The 24,581-nt window shown below is 43.2% G+C and overlaps 1 protein-coding gene across 1 annotated transcript in view; it reads right to left on the minus strand.

Annotated features, from left to right (window-relative positions):
* The window catches only part of KIRREL3 (kirre like nephrin family adhesion molecule 3), a 375,859-nt gene that overhangs the window by 163,139 nt on the left and 188,139 nt on the right, over positions 1 to 24,581 (minus strand). Inside the window, exon 6 of the mRNA XM_070952317.1 lies at positions 12,098 to 12,248. Within this exon, the coding sequence (XP_070808418.1) occupies positions 12,098 to 12,248 (151 nt within the window). The remainder of the gene's footprint in view (positions 1 to 12,097; positions 12,249 to 24,581) is intronic.

Raw genomic sequence — 24,581 nt, forward strand, 5'->3', positions numbered from 1 at the left:
TTGCCAAAGATAGGATTAGCCCTCTACACAATAGCAGCAGAAACTCACCACATGTGACCTGGGAAGCACATGTGACCATCAGCCAGCAAGGCCCCCACCCCCTGGGAGTCTGACAACCAATCAGGATACTCTTTCGGGGCCCCAAGAAATGCAGAGCCAGAGAGAGCATAAAAACCCGAGGATTTACTGTATCTGCCCTTTTCTGTTCAGGAACTCAAGCTATGTGATCCTGTCCACCATTAAACCATCTTTCCAAGCAGTCTCCATGTCTCCAGTGTCTGTTTCCCCACTTGGAGCAGAACCTAGAAGGATGTTTCTTCCAACAATTGGCGACCCAGATGGGACTCCAAGCTAACCTAACCAATGGACCAGGCCCAGGTAAGCCTCCCTTGCTAGCAGCAGACCCATTGAGTCTGTGGGTAGGTTTTCCTGGACCTTGGCCATTTGGAACTAGGTTTTAAAGGGGTTTTGAGTTTGAGCTCAAAGGCTGTTTGGAAAGAAGGTGAGTACCTCTAAAATTTTAAAGTATGGAAAAGCATACTTTAAATTTGTGTATGCCTGCATGTGTGTGAGTGAAGGCCCTTCTCCCAAGTACAGCTGGATCTTGCTTCGTCTGTGCATTTCCTAACCGCAGAAAGACTAACAGTCTGGTGAGCATGGGGGTGATCTGTCCCCGTACCCACACACACACAAACACAGCCAGCCGAGGGTTAAGGAAACACTTTGGAACGCACCCAGGTCTTATCTCCCACTTGGCAGCGATAGACACACCGTCTGCCAAATGCCTTTATTTTCACAAACAGAAAGATAAGGTACTTAGCGTACAAAAAGTCCAAGCAGAAATAATATTTCTCTCCGCAGTTCCGAACGAGGCTTTAGTGACTATCCAAGATTTACTTTTGTTCGTCACAAGGATCACTGACCACTACCCTCTATTATATAGTCTCTGGGGTGTGGTCCAGTGACTCAGTTCTAATCCCTAGCACGCCTCCTAAACTGCTGCAAACGTTTATCATGCCTTCGGAGGCGTGCGTCCAGGAATGATGTTTCTTCGTCACTCTGATCCGAGCCAGCTGTCTCCGTACTGATCTCCTCTCCCTCGGCCAGCACCTGAGACAATGCCAGAGGGGAGGGGCCTGGAGAGGGAGGCCTGGCTGACTCCTCTTCCTCATGCTCGGAGCTTTCTTCCTCCGATGGGACAGGCTCAGAGGGCGGGGCCACAACAGGGGGTTTTGCCAGAGCACAGGACCTTCTGTTAGGGAAGGAGGAAGTGTGTGTGGGATTCCACCTGGAAAACAGTCTGATTTCACCTCTTTGAGTGACCTCTAGCCGCACCTCTGCCTACTGCTAGCTCCACTGAGCCATGACCAGTAGGATAGAGAAAGCAAGGGGGGGGGGTTGCCAAATGTGGAACTTTGTGTTTAAAAGGAATGGAAGCCGAGCGAAAGCCAAGCGTGTGAAGGGGGTGTAATAAAACTGTAAAAGGGAATCCCGGTATGTCCAGCCCAGACACAGAGATAGTGTGAGGAGGGGCCAGTACTCACTGCTGGGGTCAGCAGGTCCTCCCGGATCCCCTTTTTGGATCCGAAAACTTTGGCGAGTTCCCTATGGAAGGGGCCCGTACTTCGTAAGGGAATCGAAGTCCTTCCCAGAGCTTTTTCTCTGCAAACTTGAGGCGGGCCACCCGGCTAAACCGAAGTAATCCTTCAGGCAAAAAGACAGGGTCATGGGTAGCGGTAGTTCGCGGGTGGCAGGAACCCCGATTGGAAGAAGTGCTCGAGGCCTGGGACGCCAGGCGGATGCTCATTTTAAATGGCATGGATCGAAAACGATCGGAAACGAGCGGGAAAATTGTGTCAAAAGTGGGCTTTGCTAAGAGATAACACCGGGAGACAAATTTGGCTAAATAAAGGTACTTAAAAGAAAAGGGAAATATATAAATAGGAATGTTGGGGGAGGGGTTTGTTTGTTTTGTTTTGTTTGTTTGTTTGTCTCTCTGTCTTCTATGCAACCACGTGGTATGTTTAAGATTTGTGCCTTCCCTAATTTAACTGAGATTTATGTGGGAATGATCAGTGTGTGTGAAATCTCAGAGTTCTGTTTTCTTCTCTTTGTCTTCCTTGTTTTATGTGTGTGTGTCTAAGTCTTTGTGCGCCCTCGAGGTAATTGTAACTGTAAAATGTATCTGATCTCTAGAGACAAGAATTTTAAATTGTTAGAAAAGAAAAGAAAAAAAGGTTGAAACAATGAAAAATGGGAGAGAGAGAAAAAAGAAAGAAAGAAAGAGCCTTTGCCCTATGTTTGTCTGGCCAACAAAGACAGAGTAAGGAGACATTTTATTTCTGGTTTTTTTTTCTCCTTCCCTCTCTGTATCTTAAAGTAACAACTCAAGTTTATGAGGAAACATTTTAAGTTCATTTACAAGAAAAAAAAAATCAGTCTTGCATTTACTGTATGTGTTTAAATGGGTTTTACCTGTTCATCTCTTTCCTGAAGCATGTGAATCCAGTTTTTTCTTATCTGTTGTGTCTCCATTTTGTCGAAACTGTATCATCTGTTTAGTAACTGCAATACTGTTGTGTTCTTTCTTTTCAAACTCTGCAAGCTATCTACCCTCCCCCATCTGTAATCCTGTTACAATGCCTTTCCTGGGAAGATTACCCACAAAAAGGGGGAGGGGACCCTGTTCTAATGTCTTTCAGCCCTGCACAAAGGACTCTGCAACCTGTGGAAGCAGAGCACATGGAACCAGATGCTGCCTCCAAAGGAGACCTTCCATCAGTTTGAACCAGAAATTGGGTTTGAATCCAGCCTCCACTGAAAGTCATCACAGCAACCAGAGTGGAGCAGATCTTCCCAAACCTGACTGACCAGCCCTACCACCAAGCATGCTATCCAGCAGACATGAATGAAAAGACCCTGAGATGTATAAGTAAAGACCAAAAGACTCTTTTCAATTCCCAGAAGACAGCTGGAAAGACTATGGCGAGGGTGGAAATTCATTGTAAAGTTTTTTTCTTGTCTCATTTATATTGTAATCAGTTTATTGTAAGAATTGTATTTGGGAGTGATTGCCACAGCAAGTTATGTACACTCTAGATTTCTGTCTGGTGGAGAGGAGAAATATGTCCAAAATGTTTGTATTGTCTGTATTGTAAAAGTAGCTGCATACACATGCACACACAGAGAGACACACACTATTCAGAATTAGATTTTTTTTTTAATTTGATTTATATGCCGCCCTTCTCCGAAGACTCAGGGCGGCTTACAATGTGCTCAGCAATTCAGATTGAAACTATTTCCTTCACTTACCTCCACACAAAGCTTCTCCTAGATTGATTTTTGCTCTGTAGCACTAAAAGCCCAAGTAGTCTTACCTCCCTCCTAATTCCATGGGGAAGGAAGCAATACCCCTCAGGCAATTCCCTCACTTGAAGAGATAGCAGAAAAGTGATCTCCAAAACCCAAGCCCTGACTGTGACTCACAAATGATGCTGCCCAGTTGCCCAGTAAAGGAAGATATATTGCACTGGTGGTCTCATGAGTAGAAATCCCAGGGCTCATTATGTGTAACACCCCCCCAAAAAAAAGAAAAAAAAAGAATGGATATTGTACACTGGCTAACCTCAATTTGGACTCACAAATCCTGGATGCACCACAGTAAGAGCTAGGGCAGGTTCAGTAACCAACCCTTGGAAATGGGCAGCCTGTAATTTAAAGGAAAACTATGGCTGTGAAAAATTTTGGGACATGTGCTTGCTTGAAACCTGACTGGAAGCTCACAGAAAGTAATATCTGAAGTCTGAAATTAATTGGCATGGAAAATTGGATACTGTAAAATTCTTACCAGAAATTTTTTCCTGGCTGCTAGACCTTCATGGTTGAAAGCTTTTGGAAGCCACTGAAGGAATCCTTTTCTGTTGCCTCTATCAATGCCTCCCCTTTGCATTAGAAAATTAAAAGCACTAAGCCTCCCTGATGTGATCAATTTTAATCTTTTGCCAAGAACTTGTTTCAAAACTCACGTTTTGAAAAAAAAAGTAGGGATTGTAGGAAGTTAGCACCCACCCCTTTCCTGGAAGAGTGAAATATTTTAGGAAATATGAAAAAGGCAGAATATTATATTTCCCTGGATGAGAAATATGAGAAGCATATTTTACAGACAAAGCAGCTCCCACCTTCCTGCCCCCCACCCTTTGTCAATGGGCCATTAAGGCCTGGGCCAGTCTATTCTACATAACAAAGATCTGCCTCCTTCAGGCAGAGCCATAGTAGGAATTGCCAAAGATAGGATTAGCCCTCTACACAATAGCAGCAGAAACTCACCACATGTGACCTGGGAAGCACATGTGACCATCAGCCAGCAAGGCCCCCACCCCCTGGGAGTCTGACAACCAATCAGGATACTCTTTCGGGGCCCCAAGAAATGCAGAGCCAGAGAGAGCATAAAAACCCGAGGATTTACTGTATCTGCCCTTTTCTGTTCAGGAACTCAAGCTATGTGATCCTGTCCACCATTAAACCATCTTTCCAAGCAGTCTCCATGTCTCCAGTGTCTGTTTCCCCACTTGGAGCAGAACCTAGAAGGATGTTTCTTCCAACAACAGCCTTCCATGCATGCGCTTTGCTCACATGCGTGGCTTGCACACATGCACGCGGCTTAGAAAATGTGGCTAAATAGGACAGCATAGCGCTGGGGCAGGTGGGTCGTCACTACCGTTTTGCCTGAACTAGATTTGTTCTCCAAACCGGCTGAATTTGTTCTCCAAACCGGCTGAATACCACCACTGGCTGTATGAGTAGACATGAAAAAAAAAAAGTCACAGCATCATGAAGAAAAGAAAAGCTTTTGCAAAATTTCACTTGATCAAGAGCAGGAGATAGGTCAGTTTAGACAAATCCCCGAGATCAATGGCATTTGTGTCCCTTATTAAAAAAAGAAGACAGCCTGAAACTTCATTGCTGGAGAATGATATCCACTCCCAGCAACTTTGGACCTGACTTTGAGCATCTTGAGAAAAATAAAGTGGATACCTTAATCCCTCTAATCTCCTCATCCTGTTACAAAGGACCTAGCTGCTTATAGGCAACTTTTTTTTTTATTTTTTTATTTTTTTGTTTTTTTTTAGCAAGGTTCACTATGGCACATCACATTGTCTGGAGAATGGCAGGATTCTGTAGAATGAACTGGAAAAACCAGATAATTGTGCTTTTTTTTTTTTAACTAATGAAACTCACTTAGCAAAAGCAGATTGGATGGAAGAATGAAAGAAAAGCCAAAATAAGAGCCTAGTAGTAGTCAAAATGGCTTGAGGTAAATTATTCCCTTGCCGACTTCACCCTCGTAGTAGTGAGGGTTTTACCAAGCTGTAATGAATGGGAGCTTGTTGGGAGTATAGCCACGGTCTTCTGGCTGGGAAATTATGATGAGAAATTATAGGTATTTTCAATTTGCTTTAATCTCATTTTTAAAATGGGCAATCCAAATTACAATAAAGGCAAGCACAGGTTGGAATTTAAATGAGATGTGCTCCCACAACAGCCCAGAGACATCCAGTACACTCTTAATTCATTTGCAGGCATCTTGACACTTCTCTATTGTTACACAACAACAGCTAATCACCTTCCTTTATTATGTATGAATCAAGCTTCTCTTCATAGTTCTCCCTTTGTTTGACAATGCAGTCCTAGGATCTACAAACGGATCCTCTTTGTGCTCCTAGAAAGCAGATTTCCCCCCCCCCTGCTTTTCAATGTATGTTTTTCCCCTATAGTAGTTTAACAAATTCTACTGTAGGTTAAGGACAAATAAAAGTCTTTTTTATTTTCCCTGTGAAAAATCAAAACATCCATCCAGCTTCCTAATGGCCTTATAAAGGCAAGCTAAAGATTTCTACCCTAGAAATCAAGTGAAATTTGCATAAACGCAGACAAATATTTATTCAGCATAATGGAATTTTATTGGGTTGCAATTGATCATTTGTGTAAGCCATTTGTAAGTAATAGAGTCACAGAAGGAGATGGCCCTGCATTTTAGCTCATGAAAGGGACTGCTTATAAACCAGCATAGCTACAAAGCAATTTTAAATTTTTCCTTGAAATGGAATGGAATGAAAGTTCCAATCCATTCTTCTTCTTCTTGGAAATGTTTAGTTGGTGGAAATATAAGGTGGAAATGCAAACACAGCTTGGGCCTGTTCTTAATATTTGAGGATGGAACTGACAATCATTCTAGACAGAAGGATGCAGTTGTTGGAAGAAAAATCCATCTGGTTCAGTTCCAAGTTGGGAGAAAGACACTGGAAACATGGAGGCTGATTGGAAAGATGGTTTAATGATGAAGCAGAACCACCAAGAACATGGTTCTGGTGCAGCTGACCATGTAGACTTGAGAGTGGGTTTTTTTTATACCTTCTCTTGGGCTTTGCACTTGAGCTTCCTGTTCCTGTGCAAGAATATGTATTCTGTTGGCTGTTGTAGGAGTTATGTAGGGGTCATAGCTGGCTCTGTAGGTTGTCTGAGCTAGATTTGGTTGAAGTTTAGATTGCTGATGCAGTGCAAAGTTTGGACTGCTGATGATACCTTTGCTGGATCTTGGTTGAGGGTATTTCCTTATGAATAGCACTATCTATCTCTTTATCTCTTAAGTGCTGACATCTGCTGTGGGCTATTAAGAAAAGGTAGGGGCTGCTTTCCAAGAGCATGTTTCTCCATTTTTCCCTTTAGGGAAATATAATATTCTGCCTTTTTAATATTTCCTAAGATATTTCATTCTTCTAGGAGAGGGGTGGGTGCTAACTTTCTACACAATGAATTGGACAAGGCTGGAACTTGCTATTAGTTCAAGCAGTATTAAGTCTATTTTAGGGATTACACTATACATTTTGAATGCTTTTTGTTTTAACCCAAAGGAAATCACACTGCCAAGTTCAAGCAATCAGATACAGATTAACAGAGTTGGAAGGGACCTTGTAGGTCATCTAGTCCAAACCCCCTGCCCAGCAGACCCTACACCATTTCTGACAAATGGCAGTCCAGTCTCTTCTTGAAAGCTTCCAGTGATGAAGCTCCCACAATGTCTAAAGACAAACTGTTCCATTGGTTGATTGTTCTCACTGTCAGAAAATTTCTCCTTATTTCCAGGTTGAATCTCTCCTTGATCAGTTTCCATCCATTGTTCCTTGTCTGGTTTTCAAGTGTTTTGGAAAATAGCTTGACCCCCTCCTCTCTGTGGCAGCCCCTCAAGTATTGGAAGACGGCTATCATGTCTCCCCTGGTCCTTCTCTTCACTAGACTAGCCATGCCCAGTTCCTGCAACCATTCACGATATGTTTTAGCCTCCAGTCCCCTAATCATTTTGGTTGTTCTTCTCTGCACTCTTCCTAGAGTTTCAACATCTTATTTATAATGTGGTGACCGAAACTGGATGCAGTACTCTAGGTGTTGTCTTACTAAGGCTTTATAGATTTATACTGCCAAGGTTTTGTGGCACAGACAATAGAGTGGGTTTACCATTTCTCACAAACTTCTGATTTCTGAAGATATTGCAAACTTAAACACAGAGTGTGAGCAGAGCAGAAGAAAGCTATCGGTGCAGTGCAAGAAGACTCAAAAAAACCCCTGTCCCCTCCAGTTTGCTCCATCCTGGCACACAGGATGTGCTTTCCATGTAGCCTCTGGGCTTTAGCTATATAAATAGTTTATGGCATATAAAGCCATTAAACATGATTTTAATCCCACTTGTGATGTTTGGCACATTACTCACAGGAGGCCTGCTTTGATATGGCTGATGGTATGAAAATCACTTTGAACAGATGTTTCAGCTGGAGTTGCTCACTCTCTGTAACAAAGCTCAGGTTTATCTTTTGGAGAGCTGGGTGGGATGAAGAGCTGGAGGTCCTCTGCTGTTTAATGACAGGTAATTGAAAGGGACATGGTGGCTCAATGGCTAAGACACTGAGCTTGTCAATCGAAAGATCAGCAGTTCAGCGGTTCAAATCCCTAGTGCTGCATAACGGGGTGAGCTCCTGTTACTTGTCCCAGTTTCTGCCAATCTAGCAGTTCGAAAGCACATTAAAAATGCAAGTAGAAAAATAGGGACCACCTTTGGTGGGAAGGTAACAGCATTCCATGTACCTTTGGCGTTTAGTCATGCCAGCCACATGACCACGGAGACGTCTTCGGACAGCGCTGGCTCTTCGGCTTTGAAACGGAGATGAGCACCACCCCCTAGAGTCGGGAACTACTAGCACATATGTGTGAGGGGAACCTTTACCTTTACCTTAAGGGCTCATATTGACTACTTTCATTTTGAGCCCCAGTGATTTATTTCAGCCACCCATGTTACATTTATATAAAATGAATTTCCCCTTAATCTGTCCTCCTTGAAAGATGCAGAATGTAGGTGACTTGTATTAGTACGTGTAGATATTTATGATGTCCTTTCAACCATGAAGAAATATTATTTCTGTAAAATAATGAGGGTGGTTATTGGTTCAAAGAACAAATTCAGCTCTCACGCCATTCATCCCTTGCAGCATTGCTACTCAAAGCAACATCAGTTCAAACTGAGACTACCAATATTTGAAACATCAATGTATGGAAAAAGCTAGAATGACTATGCTAGAGTCGTAGTTTCCATTGGTCTAAAGAAGAATGGCCAATTTTGCACAAGGTTTCCCCAAAGAATAAATCTCACTCGTTAAATTTTCCTATCCTATTTTTATGGAATCACTGCAGGGGTGAAATGCTGCCAGCTCTATCTGGCTCGCGGGAGCCGGTAGCGCCGGTTGTGGGTAGTTAGGAGAGCTGGTAGCGCGGTGGTGGGAGGCTCCGCCCCCCAAACTGGGACATTGTCATGTCCCGGTTTTGACCATCTGCATGGTGCATGCACATTAGTGGCCCGGTAGGAAAGGTAAGTACATTTCACCCCTTTCACACTGGAAGGTAGTTGACATGTTACATGCTCATCAGGAATGCCTGCTTCTGATTCAGCAATCCTGCTTCATTTTCAATTTGGAATGCTATCCTATTTATATACTTCTAAAATTTCTTGTGTCTGTAATTGTCTATGGAGATTCTCAGTCATCCAGGTCATGGTTGTCCCAAAGGTGCTTCTTTCTTTGTTTTTCCTTGAAGATGTTTCACTTCTCATCCAATGACTCTCTCTAAGAGTCATTGAGGCTGTTTGGAGGACACAAACAAATCTCCAAGTGGTCTTAACGTCCCTCAGATAGAGGGATAAGATAACCAGATAACTGCAAAGAATATAAATCCTTCCATTCTCCACCATTCAGTCAGAATGAAGAAGCTGCTTAGATGAAAAGCAAAACATCTTCAAAAAAAAAACAAAACAAAAGAAGCTCAGTTGCCTTTTAAAAGAAGCACCTTTGTGTCTGTAACTTTTAACTGGGCAAAATGGTGCAAGGAATTTTCAACCAACTTTTTCAAATTGGCTAACTGACACAATGCACACAAAATCCAGGAGACGTTCCTGTGGAACTGAAATTTGGCAAGTTGTAGAAAATATTTTATGACATGCAAAAAGGACCATGAAGCATTTTATGGCTTAATACAAAAAGTCATTAAACATTTCCTGTGGTCACTTCCTGATATTTAAGAGTGCCAGGAAGTTCAACATGGCAGTAGCATGGCATGCTACTTTCAGGGCAGAAACCTCTCCAAATAGTTCCCTGAATTTTTAAGAATCTGCCCTCTGCACCCTAAGATTTGAAAGGTCCCCCACCCTTTTGGTATATCAAAAGGTCCTAAAAATGTGGCTTTCCATCCCGGCCTTGTCAAGGATGCTTCCTTCCTTTCTTTTTCTTGTTCCCATTCAGCTTTGTTTTCCTTTGGCATCATTGTTCCTTTGTCTTGTATTGTTTCTGTATTTTTATAATTGTTGCTTATTTTTGAATGTTATACAAATTTGTAAGCCATCCAGAGCTGAAAAATTTGTTAAATTAAATTGAATTGAATCTAATGAAAAGTCTACTTATTTACTCGTGATGCGAACATACTCTGTCCACAGGTTATAACCATTAAAGCAAGCCTTGTTTGCTGCTTAAAAAGACTTTCACACCTTCTCATTTAATAATGCTGCTGTACATCCATAATTTCCTCTGAGCTTCTTCCCATGTCGGTGTCCATTGTTCTGGGCTGATATCCTATTTACTCCGCTTGGAAGCTACTATGTTGTTTCTCTCTCAACAGTTGACTTGAGACCACTTCTCAGCAATTTAAGCTTAAGCCAGCTAAATTACATTATTAACCCCTCTCTGAAAGTTTTCCCCCACTTTAATAACAACGAAGCACAGTGCCATCAAGACCTGTAAACTCAGCAACATACCTTCCCCTTTGCCCTTTCCGGGTCTCCCTAGACCTTCATTTCCAGAATGCTTTGAATCTTGGCAATTCATCTGGCAATAACTGCTAGCCATTGCAAACACTAAATTATTTAGGCTACAACTGCCTTGCATTTCGACGCGGCTGAGAAGATTCGTTCGGCCGTGATGACTGACCAGTGAAAGACTGCTCACTAGGAGTGAATTGATTCAAATAGTGGCAACTTCCCATATGTCATTTTGGAATTTTTTGGGGAGCGGGGAGAGGTGCAGCACATTCAATTTCTTCAAATAAACAAGAAGAAGCAGTTTATCATGATCTCCCCTATACAGCTTCAGTACATGTATCATGAATGCCCTAAGAATATGTGCATTGTAAACATTCCTCCTGGGCAAATTACAGAATGTTATAATAACATCAAAAGTTTGCTAGTTGTTGGGTGTTCAATAATATAAGACATGTTCTGGCATCTTCTAAAGCCTTATTCTTAACTAGGAAAAAAAATCTATGATGCGGAAATCTATGTTTCTTTTCCATCAAAGCGAAGACAAATTCCTTATTTCTACTCTGTCTCTTACATTACTGAAAACCCTTGAGAATTCATCAACCATCTCCTACAGAACCATGCCCAACCATAAAAAAAGAGACGAAGTTTGGCATTGCTGTCACCTCAATGCATTCCTTTCTGCATTGTTCTGCTGATCGATTTCAACAACAAACAAGGAGACAATTAAATTAGCGTGTGCATACACAGACATGCTCACATAGATTTGGTGTCCCAGTTTAACTGCCAAGCTCCCTTCCCTTCTTCCTCTCCCGCCTCCCAAATATCTGGGAGCTACAGGGGGTTGAGGGTGTTAGTAATTCTCCAATAAATTTTTATGTTAATTGGATTAGCTAAAAGAGGATAGACCACAATAAATATATAGGTAATCTCATTTGTGACTCCCTCTCCATACAGTGTGAGCATCTGCAGAGATTCTCAGTCATCCAGGTCATGGTTGTCTCAAAGGTGCTTTTTCAAAAAGCAACTAGACTTTCTTTGTTTTTATTTGAAGACATTTCACTTCTCATCCAAGAAGCTTCATTGGTTCTGGCAGGATGATGGGCGAGATGCAGTGGTGAAATTCAATTTTTTTTACTACCGGTTCTGTGGGCATGGCTTGGTGGGTATAGCAGGGGAAGGATACTGCAAAATCCCCATTTCCACCCCATTCCAGGGGAAGGATACTGCAAAATCCCCATTTCTACCCCATTCCTGGGGAAAGGATACTGCAAAATCTCCATTCCCACCCCACTCTGGGGCCAGCCAGAGGTGGTATTTGCCGGTTCTCCAAACTACTCAAAATTTCCACTACCGGTTCTCCAGAACCTGTCAGAACCTGCTGAATTTCACCCCTGGCAAGATGGAAGGATTAATTTTGACAGGTATGGGAAGGGGATGAAAGAATCATATATTCTTTGCAATCATCTGGTCGTTATCACTCTCCCTGAGAGAATTGTTGAGGCCACTTGCGGGTTTATCTCAAGGTCAGCTGACTCAATGTGTAAATAGGTATGAAATCCGTGTGTAAATGGTCTGAAACCGATGAAGCTTCTTGTATGAGAAGTGAAACGTCTTCAAATAAAAACAAACAAACAAAGAATGTCTAGTTGCCTTTTGAGAAAAAAAAAACACCTTTGATAGTGTGAATACTGTGGAATAAAATGCAAAAACGGACAGAAAAAGATGCACCCACTCCATCACACTCACGTTGGATGTCAATGGTGACCGAAGTCTCTTTTCCACTTGGAACCGCTTTGTTGGTAGCTCGGCAGATGATGATTTGGCCATTCTCGATGTCAGATGGAGAGACAAACAGGGTGCTCATGATGCTTTCTCTCTTGCCATCACGGACAACTGTCTGCAGAAGAAAGCAAAGAACCGGTTATTATGTTTGGTGTTCCGCTGAATGTATTTCCTGCCCTTTGCCAACCATTCTGCTTTAATTTGAGGGGAAAGAAATTCTTTTCCCTTAAGATTAAAGGAAACCTGGGCGAGAGTCTCAAAGGATGACATGGGTTCAGGAACCTTGTGCTAAGTAAGAAGGAATTTGTGTGTGAACTCTCTTTCCCTGTAGCTTCCTTGCTTTGTAGCTTCCATGTCTTCCCAATGGGAGACACCCTGAGGTTATTTCTTGCATTAGCTAGGACAAGGAGACGAGGTGTCAGAGTGAAGAAGTTTTTAATTAAATAATAAAAGTGCCGGTATCTTGCACTCCCAGCAAAAAAAATAGTAACCCTGAGACATCATCAAAGGACATCCTGAAGCATCCTGAGGAATACAATAGAAATATATATATATATATATATATTCTTTTGCAGAGGGAGAAATGTTTAGGAAATGGAAGGGCAAGTTTCAACACATTATTAACTTTTGGAAAAGGATAGACCATTTGAATAGGATCAGCCTTTAGCACTGAAACTATGCAAACTGACTGATCCTGCATTAAAAGGGAGACTTGAATTGGAGGAACAAACTGAAGCTAACAAGGTCAGCAATAAAATACAAAAGAAAGAGTGTGAAAAACCTATTTCGATTTCCATATTGCTAGCTCAAAGATTTAAAGAAATTGTACCAGCCAACAGTATGCTTTTAGTCTGAGAGAAAATATCAGTGATGGCATTCAAAGTCTTGAATGGAACCTCCGTGGCCATACCTCTTTCCAAGAATTAAGATCTGCCAAGAGAAGATGGGAGCGCCATGTTATCTGGAGATACAAGTCAGAAATTTTTCGTTGTATCACCCAGACATATTAATGCTCTCCTGCCAGGAGCTTGAATATGTTTCATCACAGATTTCAATTCCCACACCAAGTGAATTCACCAAAGCTCTTGGTTGCAAAAACAGATCTGTAATTCGTACTGATCGTTGTTTTATTATTATTTTTTATTGCATCTTGTGCTAAGATGCTTTAGGAAATGATTATGCATATTTCAGTAAATAATTTGTGGAGTAATGTGGTTGTGTCAGTCATTCCTGAGTTTCACACCTGTGCTATACTGTTGAGCTTTCAATGAACGGTAAGCCGTATGGAGGTCTTTGGTGAAATAGGCACTAAGCAGTATTATCTTCCAGTCCAAATTGCACAGGACAGAACAAGTTATGGATAGCAATCTGTTGGGTATCAGAAGTTCTTAGCAAAGTAATCAATAAATCTAGAACCAAGGGAAGTGAACATTTTCATTGGGTGCCTTGGAAAATGTCAAATATACCATGCTGGATCTGGACCTGCTTGCTTATCTAAATTTCTAATATTTATCATTTCTTTCCACGAGCTCTTTCAGTCAGCATATTTAATTCTATCTAGTTAGACAAGCCATGCATATTAATAAAATAGAATATCTGAAAGCTGATTACCATGCGGCACTGAGCATGTTTTTGTATGCATCTCAAGAGGGCACCAGCCTTATGGCACGCCATTGCCAGCCCTTCACACTGCTAAATACCAAAGGTTACCCGGGTGCAGTCATTGGAGAGACTCCATTCAAAAGCTTCATCTTTTTGTAATGTTTCATGAGAAGGGTGTGAATGCAGTTTGTCTCAGAATTAATTTCCTGTCATACCTGATCTGAATCTTTTGCTTGCTTTTATGGGGGCTTTAAGAATTGAGATATGTACTCCAGATAGATATTGGTATAGGTCCATACTAAAAAGCAGAGACATCACCCTGCCAACAAAAGTGCATATAGTCAAGGCTATGGTTTTCCCAGTTGCAATGTATGGCTGTGAAAGTTGGACCATAAGAAAGGCTGAGCGCCAAAGAATTGAGGCCTTTGAACTCTGGTGCTGGAGAAGACTCCTGCGAGTCCCTTGGACTGCAAGGCGATCAAACCAGTCAGTCCTAAAGGAGATCAACCCTGACTGCTCTTTAGAAGGCCAGATCCTGAAGATGAAACTCAAATGCTTTGGCCACCTAATGAGAAGGAAGGACTCACTGGAGAAGAGCTGAATGCTGGGAAAGATTGAGGGCAAAAGAAGGGGATGACAGAGAACAAGGTGGCTGGATGGAGTCACTGAAGCAGTCGGTGCGATCTTAAATGGACTCCGGGGAATGGTAGAGGACAGGAAGGCCTGGAGGAACGTTGTCCATGGGGTCACGATGGATAGGACACAATTTCACAACTAACAACAACATAGGCCCATTCCCCCACTTTATTTAAGAATGTTAAATAGCCAGAATTTCAGAAATTCTGTTCTACAGGGAAGGGGATTCAAACAAATCAGCCCATTCCACTGCAAGATATGAGATTCAAGATTGGCACTCCTTTTTTGATGATGATGATGATGATGAGTCAAAAGTAGATATTTACTGAGTTCTCTAGATTGTCTGCAAATGACCAAGTCTATATTTCTTCTTGACAAAGTCTTCAACCAGAAACAAATCTAGAGATTCTTTTGTGCTCAAGTGTTTTATCTGAGTTTTATCTTTAGCTGTGGATGGACCTTGCTCTCTACATCCTTGGACTTCAAGCCGATCATTTGATGCTTCTCTCTTCATCTGCACATTGCCTATTTGGAAATCTTTGCTTCCGCCCACTTTTCAATAACCACTGGAATCCTTCAGTGGAAATGGCTCCCCATAACCTTGTTCCTAAACAGCTTCTCCCCTTGTCAAATAAAGGCCAGCTTTTTTTCCTCCAGTAAAGGAAAGTTTCAAGGGAAAGTGAATCAGGAAGAACAGAACCTGGACAGTAGGAAGGACTGTGCTTTCTTTCCTTGCCTATCACTTCAAAGACATATTCTCTCCCCAAACAGAATAAATAGCAGACACAGATGGTTTGATTCGGGTTAGAAGGGCCGAATACATTTCAAAGGGCTTTAACATTTCCTTTCCATTATGATCATCCAGGCTTCCAGTTCTGCAGTTTGCTTGGGGTGTGAGGAAATGTCACACTGGAAGAAACGAGAGGGGTGGTTTTTTTCTTTAAAAGAAATGGCAGCCCGGTTCTCTCTCCTCCTATCCCTTATCAGGGATGGGCTGCTGGGGGTTCCCAGGTGTTTGGGAGTATCTCTAGATAAGATTCTGTGCAGTTTGGAGAACCCACAAATCCCACTGGCTGGCCCTGCCCACCCTGCCCCACCCCTCCCAGCAGTCCCCAAGCGGCCCGTTTTGGATCCAGGTAAGTGCAGGGCATGCGCGGAGGATCAGGGAGGGCAAAAAACGGACCTACCAGAAGTTTGGGAAGGCTGGAACTGGGCCCGTTTATGGCCTTCAGAGGGCCTCCGGAGCCCGGGGAGGCTGTTTTTGCCCTCCCAGAGGCTTGCAGAAAGCCTCCGGAGCCCGGGGAGGGCAAAAACACGCCCCCCCCGGCTGTGGTACAGGAGCCTGTCTAGGCCACACCCACCATGGCCACACCCACCCATCAATCAGGCAGAAAATCCCTTGCTAAAATTTTTGAAGCCCACCCCTGTCCCTTATCCTAAAGTCTGATCAGGAATTCATCACAAGGAGTTAAATCTGCCAAAAAACGGTTCACATCTTCTCCAACAGGATTTTATTCAGGTTGGTGGATAATGGAAATGCCTTTGCTTTGTTACCCCTTTGGTTGAGATTTTTATTTACGTCTTTGTGGATTTTGCAAGGATTCTGAAACCCTTCAAGGACAGCTAGCAGGATTTACAAATACAGGTAGTCCTCGATTTACAACCACAACTGAGCCCTATTGTTAAGTGAGACAATTTGTTAAGTGAATTTTGCCCCATTTTACAATCTTTCTTGCCACCATTGTTAAGTGAATCACTGTGGTTGAGAAGTTAGTCACCTGGCTTGTTAAGTGAATCATTGACTGTCAGAAGATCACAAGAGTGGATCAAATGACTCCGGGACACTGCAACCGTCAAAAATATGAGTGAGTTGCCAAGCATCTGAATTTCGATCACGTGACCATGGGGATGCTGCAACAGTCATAAGTGTGAAAAATGGTCATACGTCCCATTTTCAATGCCGTTGTAACTTTGTGTGGTCACTAAATGAAGTTGAGAACTGTTGTAAGTTGAGAACTACCTGCATTGAGAGACCAACCATGTCAATCTGCTGTATTTTTGAAATTTTAGCTTTTGCATGGAGAAGTGGAAATACGCTAAATTGCAATAAAGGGAACTTGGTGCAAATAGACACCTGATAATTAACCAAAGGCATAGGTTTCTGATTGGACCCTGTTCCGAAGAATCACAATTGTCGAATGATTGTAAGTCGAGGTCTACCTGTATGGTAGAGATTCTTTCATAACTTTCAATGATATCTTATACTGTTTGTGTTACAGTAGTCAATTCATTGTTTAACCAGTGACTATTGATAAGAATAAAATATAAGTAGCTTTTTCCCCCTTTTCCTTCTTAGTTTGCATTTTTAGCTTGTCAGTTTAAAATTTTAATAAGTTTCTTTTTTAAAATTAAAGAGTTTTGTTACAAAAAGAAAGTTGCAAAAAAAAAAAAAGATGGTACTTTTGGTTAAAGCTTCAGGAGCTGGCTTCCTCAAAACCCGCCTATTTCTGATTTGTGCAGGCTGGTTCAACCGTCACATGATCATGGGGATGCTGCAATGGTCATAACTGTGAAAAACAGTCATAAGTCACATTTTTCAGTGAATTGTTGTAAGTTGAGGATTATCTGTATCATTTGTGAGCTAATACAGGAGGGGGGTGCAGACCTGGCAGGTATTACAGAGACCTGGTTGGGCCAAGAAGGGGGGGTCCCCCTCGTAGAGATGTACCCACCAGGTTTCCGTGCATTTCATCAGCCAAGGGCCCAGGGCAGGGGTGGGGGGGGGTGGCGGTCGTTATAAAGGAAGATCTTGATCCGAGGGAGGCCACTGTACCTCAGAGAGCCGGATGTGAGTCTCTCCTGGTGAAGTGGGGCCATGGGATGCAGGTGGGCCTGCTGATCGCGTACCTGGCTCCCTGCTATGTGACAGCGGCCCTGCCCGAGCTTCTCAACGTTATTGCCGGGGGTGGCGGTTGATACCCCCAGACTTTTGGTCATGGGGGACTTCAACCTGCCGTCTGCCGGTGAGGTGTCTGGAATGGCTCGGGAGTTTATGGCTTCCATGACAGCCATGGACCTGACACAATTAATTCATGGCCCCACTCATGCGGGAGGACACACTCTGGACCTGGTTTTTATCTCTGGTCAGTGGCTGAGTGGTCTGGATATAGGGGATATAGTTACTGAACCCCTGTCATGGTCAGACCATTCTCTCCTGAGGCTGGACTTTTCGACCGCTGCACCCCACTGCAGGGAGGCGGAACCGACCAGGTGGTTCCGCCCCAGGCGCCTGATGGATCCTGATAGGTTCCAGAGGGAGCTTGGGCCAGTTCCTGAAACTCTGTCTCACAACTCGGCTGAAGACCTGGTGGCTGCCTGGGATAGGACGGCCGCCGGTGCTTTGGACCGAGTCGTGCCTTTGCAGCCTCTGACCCAACGCCGAAGCTGCCCAGCTCCTTGGTTCTCCAAGGAGCTGAGGGAGATGAAGCGCCGGAAAAGACGCCTAGAGAGTGGTTGGAGGGCCAGTCGCTCCGAATCCGACCGAACACTAGTTAGGTCTCATATTAAGACCTATCTAGTGGCGATAAAAGCTGCAAAGCGTAACCACTTTTCCGCTCTTATTGCATCGGCAGATAACCACCCAGCCGCCTTGTTTAGGATGATTCGCTCCCTCCTACATCAGGGAGCGCAGGAAGACCCCTTGCAAGGGCAGGCTGAGGATTTTGGCAAATTACCGTCCGGTCTCCAACCTTTGCTTTGTTGCAAAGGTTGTGGAGAGTGTGGTTGCGCGACAGCTCCCACAGTACCTGGATGAAACCGTCTATCTAGATCCATGCCAGTCTGGCTTCAGGCCTGGGTACAGCACGGAGACGGCATTGGTCGCATTGGTGGATGATCTCTGGAGGGCTCGGGACAGGGGTTGTTCCTCTGTTCTGGTCCTGTTAGACCTCTCAACGGCTTTTGATACCATCGACCATGGTATCATGCTGCGCCGGCTGGAGGGATTGGGGGTGGGAGGCACCGTCTTGCGGTGGTTCTCCTCCTATCTCTCTGACCAGTCGCAGTCTGTGTTGGCAGGGGGGCAGAGGTTGACCTCGAGGTGCCTTGCTTGCGGGGTGCCCCAAGGGTCGGTCCTCTCACCGCTCCTGTTCAACATTTATGTGAAGCCACTGGGTGAGATCATCCGTGGTTTTGGGGTGTGATGCCATCTGTATGCTGATGACATTCAGTTGTACATCTCCACCCCAGACCACCCCAATGATGCCCTCGAAGTGATGTCCCAGTGTCTGTAGGCCGTGCGGGTCTGGATGGGGAGAAACAGGCTTCGACTCAACCCTTCCAAGACCGAGTGGCTGTGGATACCGGCATCCCGATATAGCCAGCTGGTGCCATCACTGGCTATTGGGGGCGAGTCACTGACCCCCACAGAGGGGGCTCGCAACTTGGGTGTCCTCCTGGACACACGGCTGTCTTTAGAAGAGCATATGACGGCCGTGGCAATGGGGGCTTTTTATCAGGTCCGCCTGATACACCAGTTTCTGGATCGGGACTCCTTGTGCACAGTCACTCATGCCCTGGTCACGTCACGCCTGGACTACTGCAACGCTCTCTACATGGGGCTCCCCTTGAGGAGCACCCGGAGGCTCCAGCTGGTGCAGAATGCGGCCGCGCCGGTGATTATGGGAGTGATGTGGTGCTCCCACGTAACACCTCTCCTGCGTGAGCTTCCGGGTGCACTTTAAGGTGTTGGTTCTCATCTTTAAAGCGCTCCATGGCTTAGGGCCAGGATATTTGCGAGACCGCCTGCTACTACCGATAACCTCCCACCAGCCAATACGCTTTCACAGAGAGGGCCTCCTCAGGGTGCCGTCGGTCAGGCAATGTCGGCTGACAGCCCCCAGGGGGAGAGCCTTCTCTGTGGGGCACCCGCCCTGTGGAACGAGCTGCCTCCTGGAATACAATTGATCCCGGACCTCCGGACCTTCCGTAAAGCCCTGAAGACATTTTTATTCCACCAAGCCGGCCTAGCCTAAATGGTTTTTAATTGGGATTTTAAATTTTATGGATTTGGGGGTTTTAAATTGGGAAGCTAATGATTTAATTCTTTTTTAATTATCTTAACTTTTGTATTTGTATGTTTTTTAATTTTGGCTGTTCTCCACCCTGAGTCCCCTCTGGGAGAAGGGCAGTATACAAATTAATTAATTAATTAATTAATTAATTAATTAAATAAATAAATAAATAAATAAATAAATAAATACACCAATGGTGACATTCAATTTTTTTCCCTAGCGGTTCTGTGGGAATGGTTTGGTGAGTGGGGGTCCTGTGACTGAGTGGATGCCCACTCAGTCACATGACCCTCCCCACCAACCACGCCCACAGAACCGGCAGGAAAAAATGTGTGTATGAGCACCAGAAGGGTTCATAGTGAAAGCTGCGGCTGAGAGAAGCTGAACTTTTCTCCCTCCATTCACAGCAGAGCTATTGCTCCCTTTATGGTCCTCCCTGGCCCCCTCCCTCCCGGGGGTCAAAGTACCTTAAAGGGACAGGTACTTCCCTGCCGCAGGCTGCCGCAGCTCCGCTGTAAATGGAAGAAGAAAAGTTTGGATTCTCTCTGCTGCAGCATTTAACGTTGAATGGGTCGAGTGGCCGGAAGGGGTGAGTGAGCAGCCGGAAGGGGTGAGTGGCGAGCAGGTGAGCTGGCAAACATGGGCGGGGCCAACCAGGGGTGGTTTTTACCGGTGCGGCGAACCGATTCAAATCGTCCCTACCGATTCACCCGAATCAGTCCAAACCGGTTGAATTTCACCCCTGTTGTACACACAAACTCCTAGTCAGGGGTCTGGATCAGAGAATTGAGAACATAGATGAGTCCTTATCACAGAACATGGCAGTGATGCAACAATTATGGTTATCAGATGTCCAGAAAAAGGAGGGCATGACTTCTTTTTTGTTCTTATATCCTCCATCTGGAAAATAAAATAAAATATTCTCTGGTTTTTTTGAATATCTTGTTGCTGTTTTTTTTTTTTAACTGTTGGACTGATTTTCACAACAGTAGCCACTCAATTTTCATGTATTATGAACTTGTAAATTGTCTGCTCCTTTCTGCACCTCATCCTCTGATAAAACTCAACAGTCTACATTTACCTTATTTAATTTATTTCCTGATTCCAGACATTGGCTTCAGTGCAGACTCTTCAAATCCATTATCAATGGAATTTGGAAGTCACATAACTCATACATTCTATGGTGAAATTTGGAAAATGCACTATAGACAATATTGATTGTCTATTATTGCTAGCATGTGTTCCTGAAAATAAAGATTTGGTGGGAAAGTATTGCAATTGGGGGAAAAAAAAACAATATTTCTGATTCTGAAACAAGTAATTTAATATACATGTGGATCTAAGTACATTGGGGCCTTGGTACTCAACCGCTTTCATCAAATTTGGTACTCAACACATTTTGACATGAAAATTTTGTCCCGGTATTTCTCATTGTTTGTTTGCTACTCAATGTACAAATTAGAATGTGTCAGTATCAGTTGCCTTATGATTCACCAAATTATTATTATTTTTTTGTCTTTTAATGAACCCATAATCCCTTGCTTCAGGGTGGAGTTGGGGCAACTGAATGGAGCTGAGTTTTTTCTGTCTGGATGCCCTTCCTGTCACCAGTAGTTGGTGTTTGCAACTGATATCAGAGTTTGCAACTGATATCATTGTGCCCAGAGAGAGAAATATCTGCTGCTAGGATCGAACTCACAGCCTCCTGATTGTGAGGCAAGAGCTCCACCTCTAGGCCACTGCACCAACAAATTATTGACTCATGACTCAACAAATTATTCCTTATGGGGAAAAAAACTCTTTGGTACTCATCTTTTTTGGTACTCATTGCATTTCCCAGCACAAACTAAGGATGAGTATTGAGGTACCGCTGTATATATTTTTTGCAGTTTTCCACTGTAGGTTTTTATACAATATACAAAATTATACAATTATTCTGTCTTCTTTTCCAAGTGTCCATGTTCTCCTTTGCCTGTTCAGTTATATTAGTTAATCCTCCCCTGAAATAGGAAATTAATTCTCTATATTCTTCTAGTATTTTTATTTGGGTTGGTTTTGGGATTCAGGCAGTGGAAGGTGGGTTGTGCTAACATCAGCTATTTAATTGGACTTTAATTAATTTTAATAGATTTTTTTGCATAGCACTTTAAAAAACCTGTTTTTCATACTTAGAATTAATACTGAACATTCTTCTATTACCCTCGTTATCTCTCTTAAGCTCTTGATAATGAAGTAACATAATGGGAACAGAGTTTAAAAGTAGGAAATTTTGGTCAGTACAAATCTCTCTCCCCCATATGTCTTTCAGTAGTGGAAAAAATATATAGCAAATCTAAAAAATATTATATATAGCAAATCTATTTTTAAAAAATCCCTGCCAAACAACAAACATTCAGACAATTTTTTTCAAATCTCTTTGCCTAGGTGTATTTAAAAAGGACCCAGCATCTAAAATCTAATATATAATATATACATACATACATACATACATACATACAATACATACTGGTTTGGAAGCACACGTGTGGCGCGCATGCATCATGTGTGTGCACAGACCTGTGCATGCGCAAAACCTTCTGCACATGCGCAGAAGGTAAAAAACACATTACTTCCTGGTTAAAACCAGGAAGATCGCTACCGGATTGCCGAATCACCTGCAAGATCGCTACCAGACTGGGCAATGCGGTCTGATCCGGGAGCATTTCACCCCTGGTTTAACGGATCCTTAAAGAGGTTCTGAAGTAATTCCAAATAAACGTACAGGCAGATCTTCTGAATGTACTTGTAGCAAGCTTTGCAAAAGGAGACCTTTAAAGAATAATTATTCTGCATCTTCTCAGAAAGGTTGGATATATGGACTGGAAACCCAACTCACTTGGAAATCATCAACTTAGGAAAACACATACAGCTAATCCTTGATTTATGAGCACAACGGAGCCCAAAATTTATGTTGCTAAATGAGACATTTGTTAAGTGCATTTTGCCCCATTCTACGATCTTTCTTGCCAGAGTTGTTAAGTGAATCACTACAGTTGTTAAGTTAATAACATGGTTGTTAAGTGAATCTAGCTTCCCCGTTGACTTTGCTTGGCAGAAGGTCATCAAAGGGTCATCACATGTTCCCAGGAACAGTGCAATTGTCATAAATACGAGTCAGTTGCCAAGCATCTGAATTTTGTTCAGGTGACCAAAGGGAAGCTGTAACGGTAATAAGTGTGAAAAATGGTCATAAGCCTCTTTTTTCAGTGCCATTGTAATTTTGAATGGTCACTAAGTGAACTGTTCTTAATTGAGGATTACCTGTACTGAATATCAGTATATATTTTAGCAACCTCATGCTGAGATTGAATAGCCTTACCTTGGCCTGGAATTGGGTATATGTAGGATAGAAAGCATTCTACTCTTCTTCTTTTTTTTTTTTAGATCATAAGGGAGTAGACTTTTAAATAGAAGCAGGCAAGCAGATTTTTGTACCAGGCTCAGAAAAATCTGCAGGCAGAATGTCATATTAATGGACCAGACGGGAATTAATTCAACACAAAATGAGGGTAAGGGAGTACTGGTTCTAATTAGCATTGGCTGGTGTCTGGAGTTTCAGGAGGCAAAGTTAAGCTCCTGATTTAATTGCTCTTCTGTATTCTCATGGTATTCTGGAAAGTGAGAATATGTGCTTCTCGTATCAATGGAGACAACACATGGAAGGAGAGCAGGACGAGTGAGCAAAGGCATCTAAAAGAAACACGAGAGATCAGAAAAGGGATTTGAGGACACCAAGGTGCAAATAGCACCATCTGTGTTGGGCTTTCCATAATCCAGGTTTTATCTTTTCTACTCCCACTCTCTTTTCTCTTGCAACTTTGGTGTACCGGAGGTTATTTCCTAAATGATGGCTCGTGATAGGAAGAATGAAATGTCTTAGGATTTGGGTGTAATGAAGCAAGAATCTTCTTGTAATACTGCAGGCAAATCATATCTGGCAGAGAGAAACAAGTAAGGACATTGATGTAAATCAGATACTGGGTTTGTTCAATGATAGCTTCAATAAACCACAGTGGTGCAGTGGTTAGAGTGCAGTACTGCAGGCTACTTCTGCTGCCTGCCGGCTGCATGCAATTTGGCAGTTCAAATCTCACCAGGTTCAAGGTTGACTCAGCCTTCCATCCTTCCGAGGTGGGTAAAATGAGGACCCAATTGTTGGGGGCAATATGCTGACTCTGTAAACCGCTTAGAGAGGGCTGTAAAGCACTGTGAAGTGGTATATAAGTCTAAGTGCTATTGCCATTGCTATAGCAGGACAGGGCCTGAAGGATGGGTTTTGTAAATGGGGATGAAGGAAGATAGTAGAAGGCAGCCCAGTCCCAAAGATACTCCAACTAACCAAGGACATAGAAAGTCAAAAAGAGGGACTCTATGTATAACTAGTCCTCGACTTATGGCCACAATTGAGCCCCAAGTTTCTGTTGCTAAGTGAGACACTTAAGTGAATTCTGCCCCATTTTACAACTGTTCTTGAATCACTGCAGTTGTTTAATTAGTCACACAGTTGTGAATCTGGCTTTTGCATTGACTTTGTTTGCCAGAAGGTCGCAAAAGACCCGGAGGCACTGCCAATGTCATAAATATGAACCAGTTTCCAAGCATCCACATTTTTGATCCCGTAACCACGGGGATGCTGCAATGACCGACAGTCACTGTTTTTCAGTACCGTTGTAACTTTGAACAGTCCCTAAGTGAATGGTTGTAAGTCGAGAACTACCTGTATTTTACATAGAAGGAAAATTCTGGGGTTGCCTTCAAATCAGTGTTGACTCCTGACAATTGCCTGCCCTAGACCCTACACTAGTCCGTACATCTTCTTAGCAAGGTTTTCGGAAGTATTTTGCCCTTGTCTTTTTCTTCCCAGGGCTGGGAGAATATGGCTGCCCTGAGGTCATGCAGCTGGATTTGTGCTTAAGATGGAGTTAGAACTCCCAATTTGTAGTTTGGCGCCTTAACCACAACACCAAACTGGCTCTCTCTGTAAGACAATATTGTGGAATATTATTTCTGCCTTCTTCTGTTCTTCTGATCTCGCTAGTGTAGATTGATTAATGTGTCAATACTTCTTCAATTTGTCCCAAAGGTGCTTTTTTCAAGAT

This window comes from Pituophis catenifer, unplaced genomic scaffold (genome assembly GCF_029215685.1).
Source record: "Pituophis catenifer annectens isolate HBS135680 unplaced genomic scaffold, rPitCat1.0.hap2 SCAF_12, whole genome shotgun sequence".
NCBI lineage: Eukaryota > Metazoa > Chordata > Lepidosauria > Squamata > Colubridae > Pituophis > Pituophis catenifer.